The 20,365-nt window shown below is 38.1% G+C and overlaps 1 protein-coding gene across 1 annotated transcript in view; it reads left to right on the top strand.

The window, feature by feature from the left end:
* Positions 1 to 20,365, top strand: part of LOC146475447 (uncharacterized) — a 132,440-nt gene that overhangs the window by 100,145 nt on the left and 11,930 nt on the right. Inside the window, exons 102-121 of the mRNA XM_085115840.1 lie at positions 222 to 389; positions 548 to 580; positions 1,864 to 2,145; positions 2,665 to 2,823; positions 3,097 to 3,141; positions 3,693 to 3,725; positions 5,073 to 5,354; positions 5,784 to 5,951; positions 6,068 to 6,103; positions 6,550 to 6,831; positions 7,354 to 7,521; positions 8,757 to 8,789; positions 9,918 to 10,199; positions 11,532 to 11,690; positions 12,045 to 12,092; positions 12,195 to 12,227; positions 12,452 to 12,733; positions 13,304 to 13,471; positions 13,561 to 13,596; positions 13,939 to 14,220. Of these exons, the coding sequence (XP_084971966.1) occupies positions 222 to 389; positions 548 to 580; positions 1,864 to 2,145; positions 2,665 to 2,823; positions 3,097 to 3,141; positions 3,693 to 3,725; positions 5,073 to 5,354; positions 5,784 to 5,951; positions 6,068 to 6,103; positions 6,550 to 6,831; positions 7,354 to 7,521; positions 8,757 to 8,789; positions 9,918 to 10,199; positions 11,532 to 11,690; positions 12,045 to 12,092; positions 12,195 to 12,227; positions 12,452 to 12,733; positions 13,304 to 13,471; positions 13,561 to 13,596; positions 13,939 to 14,220 (2,979 nt within the window). The remainder of the gene's footprint in view (positions 1 to 221; positions 390 to 547; positions 581 to 1,863; positions 2,146 to 2,664; positions 2,824 to 3,096; positions 3,142 to 3,692; positions 3,726 to 5,072; positions 5,355 to 5,783; positions 5,952 to 6,067; positions 6,104 to 6,549; positions 6,832 to 7,353; positions 7,522 to 8,756; positions 8,790 to 9,917; positions 10,200 to 11,531; positions 11,691 to 12,044; positions 12,093 to 12,194; positions 12,228 to 12,451; positions 12,734 to 13,303; positions 13,472 to 13,560; positions 13,597 to 13,938; positions 14,221 to 20,365) is intronic.

Raw genomic sequence — 20,365 nt, forward strand, 5'->3', positions numbered from 1 at the left:
TTACAAAAATCTGTAGCACTGTCGCAGGTTTTTAGACTTTCATCCTCTCACTCAAATTGGCCTATAGGGAGACTCTAGAAACAAGTGATTATCAAACACGTACGCAAGTGAACTCGTACTCAATATCGTTCTTGTATTCCTGATATCTCATGAGAACAGCTACCATACTTTCTCGATCCCGGTTTCAGTCTCTTACTTTTGTAATATCCCGTCCATACTAGGAACCTGCAGACAGCGCACTACCGCTGGAGAATGCTGTGTTCCATTCACGTATCGCAGACGCAGGTATACGGGTTGCGCCAGGCATCGCAGCGGAAGATCGTGGTGCTACACTACTCCAGACTACAGACGAAACAGACTCTGGGGGTGGTGCAGAGGAGGAAAACGAAGTAGGTCTTTTCTTTGATGTGCCCCTTGTTGTGGCTAGTTGAAGCTTATCCTTAGGTCAACTCACCAATGGACGTTCAATAACCAATACCATTACCAAGATGCTTTTGTGACGATCAAACTAATCTCATGAAATGTATAATATTGATTTTCTTTACAGCTCCACCTATCAAAGTTACAACAGGAGTTATCAGTAAGTGACTGCGTACATTTCCTTTAAATAATCTGGGTATTTTATTCAATTGGCCCTGGTTGTTCAAAGAGTGGATAACTCTATCCAGTGGATAAATAGCTATCCAATGGATAAAATCTACTCCAACCTGTACATATTATCCGCTGGATAGAGTTATCCGCTTTTAAAACAAATAGGGCCTGGTTTCTCCCAAGGCTTGTTCACCACTTCAGTTCTCTTACGGTTTTTTTTTTTTTTCGTCTTCATATTTTTTTGGTGAATTAGATAGATACAAATAAAAGAATATCATAAGGTTTTCTTCTCACATCCCTATTTATCAAACAGGTTTTAAATTTACGTAAAAGCTTTATCGCGCATACGTTTACTGTATAGCAATTGTTTTGCTTTACAAAGTGACTGTTTAACCTAAGTTTCTGCGTGAAATGGAAACTATCAAACCGAACCAAACCGTTAGAAGAAAACGAATGTTTGGTTTATCAACAGAATTGATAACGTAAATTAGCCGCCGTGAAGAGATTCGAGTGCTGAGGTTTCAAGCGTTAGTGTTTCGTCAGAGCGAATCAAATGGATCGATGGATTCACTCTGTCGAAGGGCTAACCCTCGAAACCTCAGCACTCGAAGCGCTTTACGTAATGTTTAAAACACGAGCAGCAGTGTTTTATCGGGATTTAAAACCACGAGGCACAGCCGAGTGGTTTTAGACCCGATAAAACACGTGCTGCGAGTTTTTTGAACGGCTTCAAAAACATTCCTGGAAAAGCGTATGTCAAGAGAGTTCATAACAATGATGCTTTTGTGAACGTTGGAAATTAGCATACGAGAAACACATTAAACACCACATACTAATAAGGAGGAGGTTTTATCTGATATAAAACCACTGCCCGTGATGTTTTATCGACCATTTTATAGGTCAATGGGCTTATAAATTATTAATGGCTTTTGAAGGTGGCTTAATTACGTTATCAACTCTGTTGATAAACCAAACATTCGTTCCTACTCCCCACTGACGAAGTACCACAGTTTCTTTAGAAACTAATCCCCTTATCAATTGGTTAGAAGGAAAACTACTAAGCAGTGGTTTCTTTATGGTACTCAACAAGACGGTTCCGTTGAGTACGAGTGTGTGGATGAAATATAAAAGTGTGACCATTCAAATGGAATTTATTGAACACATCTTTCCTTTGGAACTGTATTTTCAAATACCCAAGTCAAAATTTAAAAAATATATATGTACCTCAGAAATAAGATCTAAAGGCATTTCATTTTGCTTTCTTCCTTGCAGTCAGAGGGATCGGCTGCTTCAAAGACAAGAGTCCCCGTGCCATTCCTGGTGTAGACGGCCGTGCTCCCTTGCTCACAGGATATTATCGAAGACGATTTGACTCCATTAGGAAATGCGCATTATTTACTGTGATGTACGGCTTCAAAGCCTTCGCTATACAGCATCAGGGATGGTGTGCTACTGGTCCAAGAGCTCACGTGACCTACCGGAAGTACGGACGGTCCAATCGATGTAGGAACGGCAAGGGAGGTCCATGGGCCAATGACGTGTACACCATTTCCGGTACGTTTTTTGTTTCATTTTGTGTTGTTGTTTGTTTCCTTTTTGCTTTGTTTTTTAATGGTATACCTAATCTTTATTTATACACGTAAATAAAATCATCAGTTAAGCTACTCTTTTGCTCGGTTGCCGTGTGCGAATCCGTTTTGTTAGAAATTCGGTTAATCTTTCATCTGAACTATCCAATAGAGGAAGCATTAGGGGCCTCAATCGAGCATGGAGACAACAAAAGCTAAAATTCATAAAGTTCTTAAAATTTGCTCAATATTGTTTCAACAGTTTTGATCTACATTTTGAAGAAGCCGAACAATCCAGGAGCTGAATTCGTAGTTATAATTACTTTGTTAAGTTTAGAAAGATAAAGGAAAATTTGGGTTGTTGTTGTTGCTGTCGTCGTCGTCATTGTTGTTGTTGTGGTTGTTGTTGTTGTTGTTGTTGTTGTTGTTGTTGTTGTTGTTGTTGTTGTTAGCAGCCAACCTAAAAGACTGACACATATTGCTGCTGGTCTATCTCCTTTAACAGGTACGTGCCGAAAGCGGACCACAAAGCGTTATTGCTGTGCATTGCCATTTATCTACAAAGGCCGAAGATACAACGGTTGCACAAGAAGAAACAGCAAACGAGCATGGTGCGCCTTAACATCGAACTACGATCGAGACAGGAAATGGGGCTACTGCGGAGGTATTTTTTGTTGTTTTGCCATTTTTCAACCATTAGAGGGAGGAGTCTATTTGGTATTGGTCTGTTAGTTAGCAGGTCATGGATCGTATTAAGGGCGAGTTGCCATACTTCTAGTGATTTGTGCCACAGGGATTGGAGAGAACATGAAGCACCAGCTGTTTGGTGGCCTGTGTCCTGAATGCATCTCGGCCGTCCGTGCAACCAATCATATGTCACGATTGAATTCACTGGACCGCGCACAGAGCAAATAACATCTGTTTTGTTCCTTTGCAGGCCGTCGACCAATCAAGCCTATTAAGCCTGTGATAAAACCGAAAGGTTAGTGTCTTATTATGCCGCACCAACGGTACTTAATATAGAGTTGGATCTGTAGACGCCAGTGCCCAGTTGAAGCAAGCTTAAAGTGTATATGCCAGAATTATTTTTAATATTTCCTCGATCAAATCTTCATCTTCAATCGCGAGACTAGCGTTCCTATATTGACGTCACAACCCTTCTATCCCCAGTCTCCCGTTCTGCGCGGTATTGTACCCAACCGGAAGTGAAATTTGACACTTTTATAGGCCTCAAACACGGGGACAAAATTGATAAGGAATTTTTCTTTCGATTTTGTACGAGAAAAAAATATGAAGATCTGATCAACCAAATAAAAATTCTGTCATTTACACTTTAAAATGTTGCGCAGAGAAATGTGCTGAAGGTGAAAACACTCCGTTAAGTTGATGATTTAAAAATGGTCACTGTTAATTTCAACCGTCATATCATGAGATAACCTACCTATGACATACTGGGATTTAAAATGCTAAGTGGTATTTGTCTGCTACTTTTCTTCTTTGCAGTAAAAACTGTTGAATTTTTTTCCCTTGCAGGAAGAACTGTAAGAATAACAATTGGAGTAGTAGGTAAGTCCCTTGAAGTCTGTCCTTGTTGTTCTTAATTAACCTCTCCATTTTCAAACTTAAAGCCCTAGCCAAACTTAAGTAGCGACAACGGCAACGCCAACGAAAGCGTCACTTGAAAATATCTTTATTTTATCTGTGCTACTGCGCGATTATTTCAACTCGTTCAACTTCTACAGAAGCATTGAACTACCTAGGAACCAAAATGGTAGGAGTGGCGTTCAACGTAAGAAAAAGAATGAAAAATTTACCGTCGTGTGCTCACGATCTCCACAAAACCTTGCATTTGGTCATTTCACGTTGCTGATTTGCAGAAGACGGCAAAGAAATGTACCAAACTTTTAAGCGCACGTACAGAGCGATTGTTTTTGGTCACTAAACCTATTGTTTTGCGCTGTTGTTGTTGCCGAAGCCGACTTAGTAACCCCGGTTATCCTGACTTTGGACATGCCACCTTGGGTTCCCAAAGCTGTGATGGATGGCCAAATGGACGCAAAAGTACACGGCAATCCTTTTCAATGCAGCCTTACACGTCTAATTTACCATATAAACAACAAATAACAACTTATTTCAACTTGACTGGGTTGGCCAACCGTGAAAAAGTGTGTCATCTTGCTTGCGAATTTTAACCTTGCCAAAGGGAGCGCGGAATCATCATGTAGAATCACGACCTTGCCAATTAAGCTGTCTAAATAAACGAACTCTCGTTCGATGTCAACGCCCAAGACAGAAGTGGTAGATATTTTCCACAACTTCGAAATACACTCTTTTTTTAAAAGAACCTTTTTTATAAGAACGTTGAGGCTGAGATTAACTAAAATTTAAGAACACACTAAGGAAATTACCCAGGCTGAGAGTCAGTTAAGAACAATTTCATTACCACCAAGTGTTTTTAAAATGAACAGTATAAATACGGATAAAAAAATACAGGTAAACATTCAGTCTATATTGTCCAATTAATCCAAATAATAGGTGTCTCGGTCACGTCCGCACAGATTTATTGAGATACTATGACAGATAATTAAGAACATCTTAAGAACTTTTCAGGCTCAAATTGCCAAAAATATTAGGATGTTTGTCCCATGAACCTAGTTTAATGATCTAGCTCCCACGAGCCTCCTGTAGCTCAGTGGTAGAGCATCCGAACTAGTAATTGGAAGGTCTTAGGTTCGACTCCTGGTAGGAGCACTCGCGGTTTTTTTTTGGCCGAGTATGCCTGTGTCACTTACTGAATAATACATCATTCTCAATATTAAGAACGTTCAGCCTCAGCCACAAAATAAGACGTTCTTGTATACAAAAAAGAGTGTAAACTGTTTACCTTTATCCTTTCTATCTTATTTTACTCAGCAAAAGGCATTGGCTGCTTCAGAGACACTGGCCGACGAGCCATATCAACCTTGGAAGGCCGAAGCCGTCTTTTGAAAGGAAGTTACCGCAAGAGATTGTACGCTATTCAGAAATGTGCTTCTGCAGCAATGAGACGAGGCCTCAGACTGTTCGCGGTGCAGAATGGGGGGTGGTGCGCGTCATCAAGGCGAGCGCACCTGACATTTGGTAGATACGGGAGATCAAACAGGTGTAGAAGGGGAAAAGGTGGACCCTGGGCTAACGATGTTTATATTTTAAGAGGTACGCACCTTTTTTCAGCCTGAAACGTTTTGATTCTACGAACTGCCCACCATTGATCAAGAGGTCTAATTCTCCACCCAAAGCAGACGTCAAAATTTTCTGCGTTAAGTATTGTACAAAAACACCATTTTTCGCATCTGTACTCCCAGTCGCTTAATGCTGGGTATCCTGTGATGCACGCATCCATTTAGCACTCCTAGCCATGATCATTTCGTACTGGGTATCCTGTGCCAAGCTAGCATAAGATCCTATTCCGGCAGGGGGAGTAGTAACACTCGCCGTTGCCTCATGCTACAAAGAGTGTACATAAACGAAAACAAGAAAGCGCAAAAATTAGGGCTGGTGGTAGTTTTTGACGACATGGGATTTCCGGGAAATGAAAAAAACATTGCTCGTTCATTCTGATGCGTTTATATTTATGTTTTACAGGTTCATGTCGCACACGTTCCTCAACTGGAAATTGCTGCGTTTTCCCCTTCACCTACCGTGGTAGACGATACAATCGCTGCACCAGAGTTCGATCCAAGCGTCCGTGGTGCGCGCTCACTCCGAATTTTGACAAAGATAAACTGTTTGGTTACTGTGGAGGACGAAAGCGTAAGAAAATACTGGCATAGAGTTTGAATTTATTCATTTTGGAAAACTTGTCGACCTTCTTAAAGAGTAATGGATTTTCAAAAACGGATTTTGATTTTTCTGTCTTGTTTCCCTAGCAGTTCGTCCTATTAAAGTTACGACATCCATAACACGTAAGTAAAGAGTTTTGTTATTGAACCTCTCACTAGCTCAAGCAAAATTCGATTCTCTTGGATTATGTTGGACAGTACTGTATTACTGACCTTCTCTTATCCTCAGTAAACCAGCGTCCAAAACGAAACGCTCGTGTAGCATCAAAGCAATATTTCTAGTGAGTTCTTGAAGGAAGAATTCTCAATTTGCTCTCAACGATTTTCGCATGGCACAACGGCAGAATTTGAAACGCTGAACCTTGTTCTAAGTTTCAATCCATTTCCATTCAGACCTTCCCTAGCCAAAGACAAATAAATAGTTTTAGTGCACTAATATGGTGACCAGTGGCGTATTAGGCGAAAATGAAGTATTTTAAAACAAATGGCGTTAAAATGCACAACTTGGTTTTCTAAAATAACCATAAAATCGCCGCGAGAAGTCCAATTTTCTTCTTATTTCGTTTCAGTTCAAAGCATTGGTTGCTTTAAGGACACTTCCCGCAGGGCCATTCCCGTACTGGAAGGCAAAAGTCCGCTGTTAAGAGGAAACTACAAACGACGACGATTTGCCATCAGGAAGTGCGCCTTATTAGCCATAAGGCGCGGTTACCCATTGATCGGAGTCCAAGATGGCGGCCAGTGTACATCAGGAGTGCGGGCTCTGAGGACCTTTGCAAAGTATGGACGATCAAACAGATGTAAGAATGGCAAAGGAGGACCCTGGGCTAATAACGTCTATAGAGTTATAGGTGAGTGTAAAGGGTCTCGAGATGGTGACCTATGTTGATAGAGTACTTTTAAGTTCATAGGTGGATGAGAATCTTTCACATGGCATGAATGGCATAACTGGAAAGAGCATTCAAACTTGCACGTGCTCAGGTCGTGTCTCTTTAAGGTGCGGTTAAGAAAGTGATCGGAATGATGCTGAATATTTTTATTATTTATTTTTACGGTAATGGAGTTGTAAGAGAATAGCCCCTTACTTAACGTCTTATTTTCCTGCGTGATCTTTATTTATGCATTTTGCTCAGCTCATGTGAAGTTGAACGTTTGACCCAGAGTCAAACGCGATAAATGTCGTCCCAGCCGATCCAAAAACTATCAGTTGAACTTATAAATTTCGTTAAATACAGAACTTCGTATGAACTTAATTGGCTGTTCAGTTCGTGTGAGCTACGGCGTTCGCATCGAGCGTTAGTCCGATGCTGATACACAACACGACAATTTAAACATTCTCAACAACACTCGCTTCCTTGAATCTCTTTCAACAGGGCGATGTCGACAGCGAACAGTCCGAGGAAACTGCTGTGTATTTCCATTTGTTTATCGTGGGCGCAGATACAGGTCGTGCACCAGCCGAGGAAGCAAGAGACCATGGTGTTCGACCGTCCCAGGCTACAAACGAGGCCAGCCGTGGGGATACTGCCGAGGGAAACGAGGTAAGATAGGCCGTTTCCGAGTTGCTTTGAACCTCATTGTGAAATCGAGGCTAAGTATGAAAGTTTGTTTTCATTCATATGCAAACAAAACTAATTTTCACATGGAAAGCTTTGCACTTAACCTCGTTTTTATAATGAGGTTCATAAGAAATCGAAAAAGTCTAATTACAGTCAATTAAAATCTTGTTGTGTTTTTTTACTTCATTTTAGACAGGCGCCAAACTATTGTTATTAGTTTTGTTAAAGTTTCAAACCTCCTTTTTTTCTCTACAAAGAATGCAAGGATTTGTTTACTTCCACCTGAATTTCTCAATCACTTAATTTATAAAGTAATATTTAAAAAATTAAAGACAATCGTGTAAACAACAAACAAAGTGGAAGGTTTAAGACTACGAGTACATAAACAGACATTTTAAGCACGATAGTGTGAACACTAAATTTAAGGCTTCAAAAACGTAAACAGAGAGCTTAAGGACGGTACCTACTAATACCGAAGTTTTTTTGCGTGGCTTATGACTATACAGGAAAAGTAGATCTTTGCAAAAGCTATTGGAATCCAAAAAGAAAATTGGGGGTAACCACGCCTTATTTTAGAGATCATTAAGCCACAATTATTCTAAAAAGCCGTAAAATACAAAGCAATGTATGGCGTTTCTTTTCCAAATCGAAGCTTTAGTATCTCTGAAAAATACATGAGTACCCCCAATTTTCTTTTTGGATACCAAGTGCACTTGCTGAGTTCTACTTTCTCCGCATAGTTTTAAACCGCGCAAAAATGTCCGTGTATTAGTAGGCATCACCCATAGGAAACCCGAGTATCACGAGATGCGCAGAAGGTATGCGCAATAACAAAAGTAGGCACCGTTCTTAAATAAAGAAATATAAAACAGAAAAGCACATGACTATGAACCTCTATCTGTGTTTATTCCTTGAGACAACCCTTTCCCGAGTAGATTTCTTTTACAACTGCTTTTCCCTCGAAAAAGGTAAGGCGAATGATAATTTTATTTGGATTGCTCTTCTATGATTGGTTATCGGAACTGTGGGCGTTCCAAAGGTCTCCTGAGACCCGTTCTTAAAACATATCTACTCGGAAAAGGGTTGACTTCAAGCTTAACTTATGAGAGATAAGGGCTCTGAGTCATAAGATCCTGGAAACACATATGTAATACATTCTACCCTCGCCATAAAGAAGTTGCCTAACAGTGAACTGGATTTATTTTCCTATTTCCTAGCTCCGCCCGTACGTGTTACTCATGGACTCACCAGTAAGTTTTGTCTTGTTTTTTCTTCTCTTCCTTCTTACATTTCAGTTTTGTTTTGTTTTGTTTTTTTTTTTTAGAATGTTTGTTTCACCTGTGCTGGAGTGTTACCAATCCATGGCGACGCAACCTTTTCAAAAAGCGGCGTCGTGTAAACTTTTAGACTCGTTTATGTGGAGGTGTCTTCAAGTTAATAATCTGGGACGAGTTGCATAAAACTTAACGGCGGGCGTAAATGCTATAGTCAGACGTTAAAATATTGAATGTGACTGGGATGAAGGTCTGGCGTTAGCAGATACGCCCGACGTTAAATTTTATGCAACTCGTCCCTGATGAGAACATTCACACAAGGAAGTAAAGTAATAGCACCATTGATGATATGTTTCTCCGTGCAAGTTGAATGTAGATTGACATGAGATTATACAGAAAACCAGCAGCACTAAACGTAACATCCGGTGTAGCCGCAAACGCTCGGTCTATTAACCATTTAAGCCCCGATATCAACATGTTAATTCTCTTCACCATTCTCCGCACATTTCTTATGGTACTAGTTAGGAGAATATGCTTAAAGTCTAGACTTCATCTTAGTGATCATCTCTAATATTTTTGCCGCCCCCCGTAACTTTTATTATCAATCAATCATTTTATTTCAATAATTTAAAATTTAACAAATTAGAAAAATGTACAACCCGCATATAGCAAAACCAACCGAGGCGGGTTGTATAACTTAAACTAATTAGTAGTAGTAGTAGTAGCAGCAGCAGCAGCAGAAGCAGCAGCAGTAGTAGTAGTAGTAGAATTATTATGCCTTGATAACGTTAGAGAATGCAGACTTATATATCATACCACTAAAAATTCACCTTCCTTCAGGTCGGAATAAATGATTGTTGACAGGTCTTTATAGCCTTTTGAGCGATACATAATTTATCTTGGGGCGTTACCCACCCCCTCCCCCTCCCCACCTCAGCACACACCCCTACCCATCGAGGGCCAGAACAGCAAACTGTGACAATATTAATAGCAAAACGTTTCAAGGCCATAGTCTATATTGAGGATAAAATGACCAAAAGATGTCCCTTTATTGTGTTATAAAAAAAGCCTTAACCCCATTTTTTCTTTAAAACCCGTTTTCAGTCCGTTCTCTTGGTTGCTTCAAAGACTCCAGTCTTCGCGCCGTCCCACAAATGGATGGCAAAAATATTCTTGTTCGAGACTTCTACCGACGAAGAGCGGACGCCATCGAGAAATGTGCTTTAGTAGCCGCAAGGTTCGGTTACCCAGTCTTCACTATACAGCATCAGGGATGGTGTGGTACTGGTCCAAGAGCTCACGTGACTTACCAGAAGTACGGACGATCAAGACGATGCAGGAACGGCAAAGGAGGCCCATGGGCCAATGACGTCTATAGCGTCTCTGGTAAGTACAGCCTCTGTCTACACCTGATTCGCTTAATTTAGTCAGGAAGAGAAGACTCACTTGCCTCCAATCCACGGTCTGAAAAAGATGGGGACGTGTACCTTTACCCATTTTTTGCTAAGCGTAGGAAAACCCTATAAACGCACAGAAAAGTCCTAAAAACTTCAAACCTAGCATACGCAATATTGTTAGTACAGGGACGAATGTGCCTAAAGGCTGTGTCAGATTTGTAAGTTATTGTGGTAAAATGTACGGCCACCATCTTTTTTCCATACGGTGGATTAAATCTTTTTGAAGAAGCTGTCTTCACAGTTCCTCATGGTTCAGTCAACTGGTTGTAAAAAGGGGAGACAAGTTTGACGTTCTAGGTAGAGATGTTAACTGGTGGCCTGAAGGAAAGTCCTTATCTGTTTTGTCACATGTTTTCAGATGTTAACACTCAGTTATATAAGTGAAAAACGTATTAGAAGAACAAGGTAGACGCAGGGGGCTTATGACGTCCATCCTTGCCCCTAGATTAACATTTGATAATATAGTGTAGTGTGGGCTGAAAGTGGAAAGCCCTTAACTGCGGTTACGCGTTTTCCCGTGCTTTCCCTCCATTAACAAGATTTTCAGGAATCATTTTCCTGCCCTTGTCATCGGTTAAATGGTTTCACGATCTCCAGCTGGTGACGCCACGCGCTTGTCGCCAGCTCAAGTTACGTCTTTTCTCCGTACTTGCCCTATGGTTGAAGTAATATATCAAACACGAGGAAGAGTCTTTCCTCCGATTTCCAAACACCGAGAAGTAGGTTGGAAAAACGAGACGCAGCCGAGAGTTTTAACGAGCTTCGAGGTGTTTGAAAATGGGAGGAAACACTCTTTCGAGTGTTTGATATTGCTTCTCAAACTATTGATAATTCTTGGAGAAATTCGATGCAAAAGATCACAAAATTTTATGATAATTAAGATCACATTTCCAAACCTCCGCGGTAGTGATTTGCTTTGTTTTGGCTTGATGAATTATCAAAGAGTTTGAGAATGTTTTATTGCAACTTGCCACTGGTTAAATGCGCTTCTGCACTTGTTCGCTATCGCAAATTTTCTAACCTTTCCTCCGTCACGTGTCCGCGCTCTTACCTCCGATAATATGTTTCCCTCATTCTTTTGTGCCACTGACATTTTTCCAACAGGACTAAAGGGTGACACTATTCCCTTAATTACAAGGTTTCACAACTGCGTTTTTTAGTTAAGCAGGTAGCATTTGGAATCAACCATTTCAACTAATTCTTCATTTTGCCGCAGTGTCTTAACTAACGTTTGATGTGTGTGATCACTTTTTTCTAACAGGCAAATGTCGAAGAAAAACAACATCGCGTTATTGCTGTGCGTTCCCGTTCATCTACAAAGGTCGCCGTTACAACAGCTGCACCAGAAGAAACAGCAAGCGAGCATGGTGTGCTATGACACCTAACTACGATCGAGACAGAAAATGGGGATACTGTTACCGTAAGAATGGGAAAAAATAACAGATAAAGCTTATCGCAGTTGTGGACGCAATTTAAGCATTCAGGCTGAAACGGAATTCGAACTCCTGACCCCGCGGTATCGTACGGGTCTTGTTGTTGTGGTTGTTTGTTTGTTTGTTTGTTTGTTTCCTTTTTTACGCTTTTTCGTTGCAACCGCTGAAGTTGCGTTCAAAACTGCGACATATAGAGTTTGTTTCATCCGTAGTTCATGCATATGTTGTTTTATTTATTTTACTTTCAGTGCATAAAATTGCCCTTGCGTCAGTGAATTCATTCAAAGTGAATATCTCCTGATTGTGATAATACTTTGTTAACAAACGTATTTCTCTTTTAGGTCGCAAACCTGTTCGACCGGTCAAACCGGTGGTCCCTCCTCCAAGAGGTCAGTTCAAAGTTTATTTTTGTTTTAGTTGTTGTTGTTGTTGTTGTTGTATTTGACTGTACAAGTTTCTTACCTATTGGGTTTTTTTCTCATTCACTACAGCGCGTGTGATTCGAGTCACCATTGGACTAAGGGGTGAGTGTAATATGGATTAATGTCGTGGTTATTCGTCAAATGATGCCCACCTCGATTAGCGCAAGGAAGGAGAAAATGTAGAAAAATGTTAATTTTTTTCTGATGTTAAAAATAGATTTAGAAAGCTTTCCATGATGAATAACTTGGATTTGTTTCCAAACCAGCTATTCTTGGTTTCATTCAAACCCATCGTCTAAATTTTTTAAACTTTTTGTCCTTTTCAGCCAAGGGCATCGGCTGCTTTAGAGACACAGGACGACGAGCTATCGCCACCATGGAGGGAAGAAGTCGTCTTCTAAAAGGAAATTACCAAAGGAGACTGTATGCTATTCAAAAATGCGCTATGGCTGCAAAGAGACGACGCTACAGGGTGTTTGCATTACAAAATGGGGGATGGTGTGCGTCATCGCGTACAGCTTATCGAACATTCGCAAGATACGGAAGATCAAAGAGATGCAGGAATGGAAAAGGAGGGCCTTGGGCCAATGATGTTTACGTCCTATTAGGTAGAAGTATTTGTTTTGTTTTTTTTTTTGTTTTTTTGCATATACCTCTCAGGGAAGTGGTCAAAACTACTATACTCGAACAGGACCTACCACCCCCAAAATAGATGGTGGCCTCTGCCTGCATTCCCATTCCTCAACCTCAAAAGATGGTGTCTTTATTGCTTAGCCACCCCTCTATCCAGCAGAAAAAAATGACAGTGAGATTCAAACCTCACTTTTCGTATTTATCTAGCAAAGCTGACTCTTGCTAGCTGAATATCTCTGTGTCAACTCAAATTTTAAAGCCAATAAAATTTTGTCGGTAATGTTCACGAGACAGGTGGTGCCTTCGATAACCCCCGTACCCCAGACAAGGTGGGTCCTCTTGGAACAAACTTCTTATGACCAGTTCCCTTAGACAATCATGTTACTCTGACTAGCAACTACGGAAGTACACATGGTTTAAAATAAGAATTTATTTTACAATTTTTTTCAGATAACTTATACATCTATGATGCTGCAGCTTCAAATGTTAATTTATCGGAATTCCTTTCAGAAAAAACTCAAAGTGTCAATTCATCCCCTTTTCAGGTTCCTGTCGCGTACGAACCACTCGCGGTGACTGTTGTGTTTTCCCGTTCATTTACCGCGGCAGACGATACCTCAGGCCTACCAGAGTTAAATCTAGACGTCCTTGGTGTGCACTGACTCCAAACTACGACAAGGATAAGCTGTATGGGTACACAGGAGGTCGAAAGCGTAAGAGAACATTTCATCAGGAGGCTTTTGTTTTTTGTTGTATTTAAGGGAGAACGTTGTACTAATTTTGATTGCTTTGTTTTTCACAGCTGTGCGTCCTATCAGAATTACAACAACGATAATACGTGAGTAAACGTTTTCCTACAGGGATGTTGTCATTCTATCACTGAAATGAATTCGCGAAACTCGAGGAATGAAACCGAAAAGTTCCGATTAGAAGCCCTTATGAAAATATACACCTATTCTATTCTGTTCTATTCTATTCTATTCTATTCTATTTTTAATCTAGTCTAGTCTAGTCTAGTCTAGTCTAGTCTAGTCTATTCTATTCTATTCTATTCTAATCTATTCTATTCTATTCTATAACTTCTTCCCAATACTTTAACGATTAAGCTTCAAACAACAATTTCTAATGTACGTGTTTTGGGTATCTCAAAGCAAAGTTTTCTTTTATTGTATTTTTTTAGTACAAAGAGTCGGTTGCTTCAGAGACACGTCTCGCAGAGCAATCCCACAACTGGACGGACGAAGTCGACTTCTAAGAGGAAACTACCAGCGGCGTGCTAACGCCATTGAAAAATGCGCCGCCGAATCTATCAAACGCGGTTTCTATTTTATCGGTCTCCAAAATGGCGGCTGGTGTGCATCAGGACCGCGGGCTCAGTACACCTTTGGAAAGTATGGACGGTCAAACAGATGTAAAAAAGGAAAGGGAGGACCCTGGGCTAATGACGTCTATAGGATTGTAGGTGTGTATCAAGGTTATAGAACTTGTACTGATCGTGTAAGCATATGATTTACAGACATTTATTATTCAACACATTGTAACATTGGCCAAGTATGGTCATGGTGCACTGAATATTCGTCATTTGTACTCAACAGTTATCCTGCGATATACGTCGCTTTTTAAGAGTGATGTGGTGTTCGTATTAGTTTAACTTACTTTTCATCCTTCTACTATACGCTCCAATTTTCAGCTTTTTGTCGCTTTTTTTGGAATGATGGTTATGTTGGCAATAGTTAGCCTAATTTTCATCCTAATCATGTACACTCTAATTGTCGGCTTCTTGTCGCTTTTTTGGAGTGATGGTCATATTGGCAATAGTTTAGCCTAATTTTCAACTTTATACCATACTCTCTAACTTTCGTCTTTTAGTCAGTTATTGAGAAAGAGGGTGATGTTGGTATTAGGTAAGCCTAATTTTCAACTTAATACTATACACGCGTATTTTTAACTTTTTGTCGCTTTTTCGGAGTGATACTGATATCGGTATTAGTTAGGCCTAATTTTCATTCTTATACTGTACACTCTAATTTTCGGCTTTTTCTCGCTTTTTTTGGAGTGATGGTGGTGTTCATATTAGTTTAGCCTAATTTTTATCCCACTATGAAATTCGACTGACGGAAGCTAATTCATCTATGCTTAACATCAAAATTTGGGAGGTTTGGAGGTCAGGATGGTGTTTGTGTCATTTTGGCCTAATTATTATTCTAATACTATAGATTGTAATTTTCGACCGGTGAATGTTAATTCTGTGTGAAATAGCAATTGTTTGGCGGTTTAGAGGTCAGTTAGGTCTCTGTACATGTGTCAGTTTAGCCGGATTTTGATCCTAATACTATAGACTATGGAATTCTACCAACAAAAGCTTATTCTGTGCCTAATATCAAAATCTAGGTGGTTTCGAAGCCAGGTTGGTGTTTGTTGGAATGTAGTCTAATTTTGATCCTAAATCTAAATCCTAAATCTGGCCAAAATTCATAGTCTATAGTATTACTATAGTATAACGATGTAAATTTGGCCAAAATCCACAGTCTATAGTATTGCCACAAAAATTAGGACAAAATCAATAGTCTATAGTATTAGGATGAAATTTGGCCAAAATTCATAGGCTATAATATTATTAAGAATTTTTTTTCAAAATACATAGTGAGAATTAGAATGAAAATTATGTCAATATCTTAAGTCTAAAGTATTAGGATGAAATTTGGCCCATATCGGTAGTAGATAGTATTACGATGTAAATTTCGCCAAAATCCATACTCTATAGTATTTGGGTGAGAATTAGGCCAAAATCCATAATATATAGTATTCAGACGAAATTTCGCCAAAATATATCGTCTATAGTATTAGGATTTAAGTTTGGAGAAAATGGATAGTCTTTAGTATTGGGATTTCAATTTGGCCAAAATTCACAATTTATACTATTTGGAAGTTAGCCCATAATCCATAGTCTACAGTATTAGGATGGAATTTGGCCAAAATTCATAATCTATAGTATTTGAAAGAAATTAGCCCATAATCCATAGCCGACAGTTTTAGGATGAAATTTAACCTATAAATTTGTCTATAGTATTACTATGAAAATATGGCCAAAATTTATAATCTACAGTATAGTCATGAAAACTAGCCCAAAATCCATAGTCTACAGTATTAGGATGAAATTTGGCCAAAATTCATAGTATATAGTATTACTATAAAAATTAGGACAAAATCCATAGTCTATAGTTTAAGGATGAAAGTTTGAACAAAATTCAAAGTCTTTGGTATTACTATGAAAATTAGGCCAAAATCCAGAATCTATAATATTAGGACGAAAACTCGACCAAAAATCCATAATCTATAGCATTAGGATGAAATTTGGCCAAAATTTATGGTAAAAAGTATTGCAATGTAAATTTGGCCAAAATCTATAATCTACAGTATTGAGATTAAAATTAGGTTAGAATCCATAGCCTATAATTTTAGGATGAAAATTAGGTCAAAGTCCATAGTATTACTATGAAAATAAGTCCAAAATTAATACTCTAAATACTATTACTATGAAAATTAGGCCAAAAATCCGTAGTCTATTATTAGGATAAAATTTGCCCAAATAGGGTGAACATTAGGGTGAAAATCTGGCAAAAATTCATAGTCTATAGTATTACTATAAAAATTGGGCCCAAATCCATAACCTAAAGTATAAGGATTAAATTTGCCAAACTTCGTAGTCTTTAGTATTCCTATGAAAATTAGGACAAAATTCATATCCTATAGTATTACAATAAAAATTAGGCTAATATCCATAGTCTATAGTATTAGGATAAAATTTGGCCAAAATTCATATCCTATAGTATTACAATAAAAATGAGGCTAAAATCCATAGTCTATAGTATCACTATGAAAATTTGGCCAAAATCCATAGTGTATAGTATTAGGATAAAAATTAAGTCAAAATTCATAGTCTATACTATTACTATGAAAATTAGGCCAGAATCCACAGTCTATAGTAAAAGGATAAAATTTGGCCAAAATCCATAGTGTATAGTGTTACTATGAAAATAAGGACAGAATCTTTATTCTATAGTATCAGAATGAAAATCATTCTAAAATTCATAGTCTATAGTGTCACCAGAAAAGTTAGGCCAAAATCCGTAGTCTATAGTATTAGGATAAAATTTGGCAAAACTTATATTCTATAGTGTTACTGTGAAAATTAGGCCAGAATCTACATTCTATAGTGTTAGGATGTAAATTCTTCTGAAAAATTCATAGTCTAGTTTTAGAACGAAAATTAGGCCAAAATTCATAGTCTATAGTATTAGAATGCAAATTACGCCAAAATTCATAGTCTATAGTATTAGGATGCAAATTACGCCAACATTCATAGTCTATAATATGAGGATGAATTTTAGGCCAAAATTCATAGTCTATACTATTACTATGAAAATTAGGTCAAAATCCATAGTGTAAAGCATTTGGATGAAAATTAGGCCAAAATTCATAGCCTATAGTATGAGGATGAAAATTAGGCCAGCATTCATAGTCTATAGTATGAGGATGAAAATTAGGCCAGAATTTATAGTCTATAGTATGAGGATGAAAATTAGGCCAGCATTCATAGTCTATAGTATGAGGATGAAAATTAGGCCAGAATTTATAGTCTATAGTATGAGGATGAAAATTAGGCCAGCATTCATAGTCTATAGTATGAGGATGAAAATTAGGCCAGAATTTATAGTCTATAGTATGAGGATGAAAATTAGGCCAACATTCATACTCTATAGTATGAGGATGAAAATTAGGCCAAAAATCTATAGTCTATACTATTACTATGAAAATTAGGTCAAAATCCATAGTGTAAAGTATTAGGATGAAAATTAGGCCAACATTCATAGTCTATAGTGTGAGGATGAAAATTAGGCCAAAATTCATAGTCTATAGTATGAGGATGAAAATTAGGCCAAAATTCATAGTCTATAGTATGAGGATGAAAATTAGGCCAAAATTCATAGTCTATACTATTACTATGAAAATTAGGTCAAAATCCATAGTGTAAAGTATTAGGATGAAAATTAGGCCAAAATTCATAGTCTATAGTATGAGGATGAAAATTAGGCCAGCATTCATAGTCTATAGTGTGAGAATGAAAATTAGGCCAAAATTCATAGTCTATAGTATGAGGATGAAAATTAGGCCAGAATTTATAGTCTATACTATTACTATGAAAATTAGTTCAAAATCCATAGTCTATAGTATTAGGATGAAAACTAGGCCAAAATTCATAGTATATAGTGTTACTATGAAAATTAGGCCAGAATCTATAGTCTATACTATTACTATGAAAATTAGTTCAAAATTCATAGTCTATAGTACTACTATGAAAATTTGGCCAAAATTCTTACTGTATAGTATTACTATGAAAATTAAGTCGAAATCCATAGTCTATATTATTAGGATAAAATATGACCAAAATCCATGGTCTATATTGTTACTATCAAAATTAGGCCAGAATCTATCTATACTATTACTATGAAAATTAGTTCAAAATTCATAGTCAATAGTATTACTATGAAAATTAGCCCAAAAGTCGTAATCTATAGTGTTACTATGAAAATTAGGCCATAATGCATAGTCTATAGTATTGCTATGAAAATTCAGCCAAAGTCCATAGTCTACAGTGTAAGGATGAGAATTATTCCAAAATTCATATTCTGTACTATTACTATGAAAATTAGGCCTATATCTATAGTCTATAGTATAGGGATAAATTTGGCCAAACGCCATAGTCTATAGTGTTACTATGAAAAGTAGGCCAGAATCTATAGTCTTTACTATTACTATGACAACTAGTTCAAAAGTCATAGTTCATAGTATTAGGATAAAATTTAGGCCAAAATTCATAGTCAATAGTATTCTATGAATATTTGGCCAAAATTCATATGCTATAGCCCACTTTAAAAAAGGAGTGATGGCCTGGGTCGAGGGTAACTGCCCAAGTGATTGTGGGATTGTTTGGGGGGACGATAATAATAGCCAACGTCCCCCAACCCTTCCCACAATCGTTTGGGCATCTACTCTCGACCCAGACCATCACTCTTTTTCAAAGTGGGCTATAATATTACTATGAAAATTAGGACAAAATTCATAGTCTATATTGTTACTATGAAAATTTGGCCAAAATCCATAGTATTATTATAAATTGAACAAATTCTAAAGTCCGAATTTATCCCTCGGTTATGTCCCTAGGGATCTCCGCTTGTCGAAAAAAATCCAATGGGAATCATTTTTAAGTGCAAATAACACCCTGACGAAAAATGTTCTGTTTAACCCTCACCCTGACGTCATTTTTTATGGGCTATTTCTTTCTTCCTGGTCCCTTAAGACGCCTAAAAAGTGTCTCAGAAAAAGTTTTCGGACCCACTGTTTCAATTAGAAGCTTTTGGAAGAATATTTGAATTTTGTCCAGAAATCAGGGGTTATTAATCCAGGCTTTTTGGTCAAAAATGACCAAATTTTGAACTCGACAATTTTCATTTGCTTATGTCCCTAGGAATCTCCGCGGGTCGAAAAATGCCCTTGGGAATCATTTTTAAGTGCAAACAACGCCCTGAGAAAGAATTTTCTGTTTATCTCTCACCCTGACTTCATCTTTTGTGGTCTATTTCTTTGTCCCTGGTTCCTTGGGAGGCCTAAAAAGTGTCTCACGGGACGTTTTCGGACATACTGATTTGATTGGAAGCTTTTAGAAGAATATTTGTATTTTGTCCAAAAATCAACTTTATTCTAAGGGGTCCATGGTTTTCGGTCAAAAATGACCAAATTTTAAAGTCGACATTTTTCACTTTTTTATGTCCCTAGGAATCTCAGCGTGTCGAAAAATGCCCTTGGGAATCATTTTTAAGTGCAAATACCGCCCTCACAAAAAATTTCTGTTTCTCTCTCACCCTGAGTTCATCTTTTATGGGCTATTTCTTTGTCCCTGGCCCCTTGGGAGTCCTAAAAAGTGTCTCAGAGAACGTTTTCGGACACACTGATTCGATTGGAAGCTTTAGAAGAATATTTGTATTTTGTCCAAAAATCGACTTTTTTCTAAGAGGTTAGTTCAGGGTTTTTGGTCAAAAATGACCAAATTTTGAAGCCGACATTTTTCACTTGTTTATGTCCCTAGGAATCTCAGCGTGTCGAGAAATGCTCTTAAGAATCATTTTTAAGTGCAAATAACGCCCTGACAAAGAATGTTCTGTTTATCTCTCACTCTGACTTCATCTTTTGTGGGCTATTTCTTTGTCCCTGGTTTCTTGGGAGGCCTAAAAAGTGTCTCAGGGGACGTTTCAGGACACACTGATTCGATTGGAAGCTTTTAGAAGAATATTTGTATTTTGTCCAAAATTCGACTTTTTTCTAAGAGGTTTGTTCAGGGTTTTTTGGTCAAAAATGACCAAATTTTAAAGTTGACATTTTTCACTTGTTCAGGACACACTGATTCGATTGGAAGCTTTTAGAAGAATATTTGTAATCGACTTTTTTCTAAGGGGTTAGTCCAGAGTTTTTGGTCAAAAATGACCAAATTTTGAAGTAGACATTTTTCATTTGTTTATGTCCCTACGAATCTCAGCGTGTCGAAAACT

The sequence above is a fragment of the Pavona decussata genome, unplaced genomic scaffold, assembly GCF_977016875.1.
Source record: "Pavona decussata unplaced genomic scaffold, jaPavDecu1.1 SCAFFOLD_84, whole genome shotgun sequence".
NCBI lineage: Eukaryota > Metazoa > Cnidaria > Anthozoa > Scleractinia > Agariciidae > Pavona > Pavona decussata.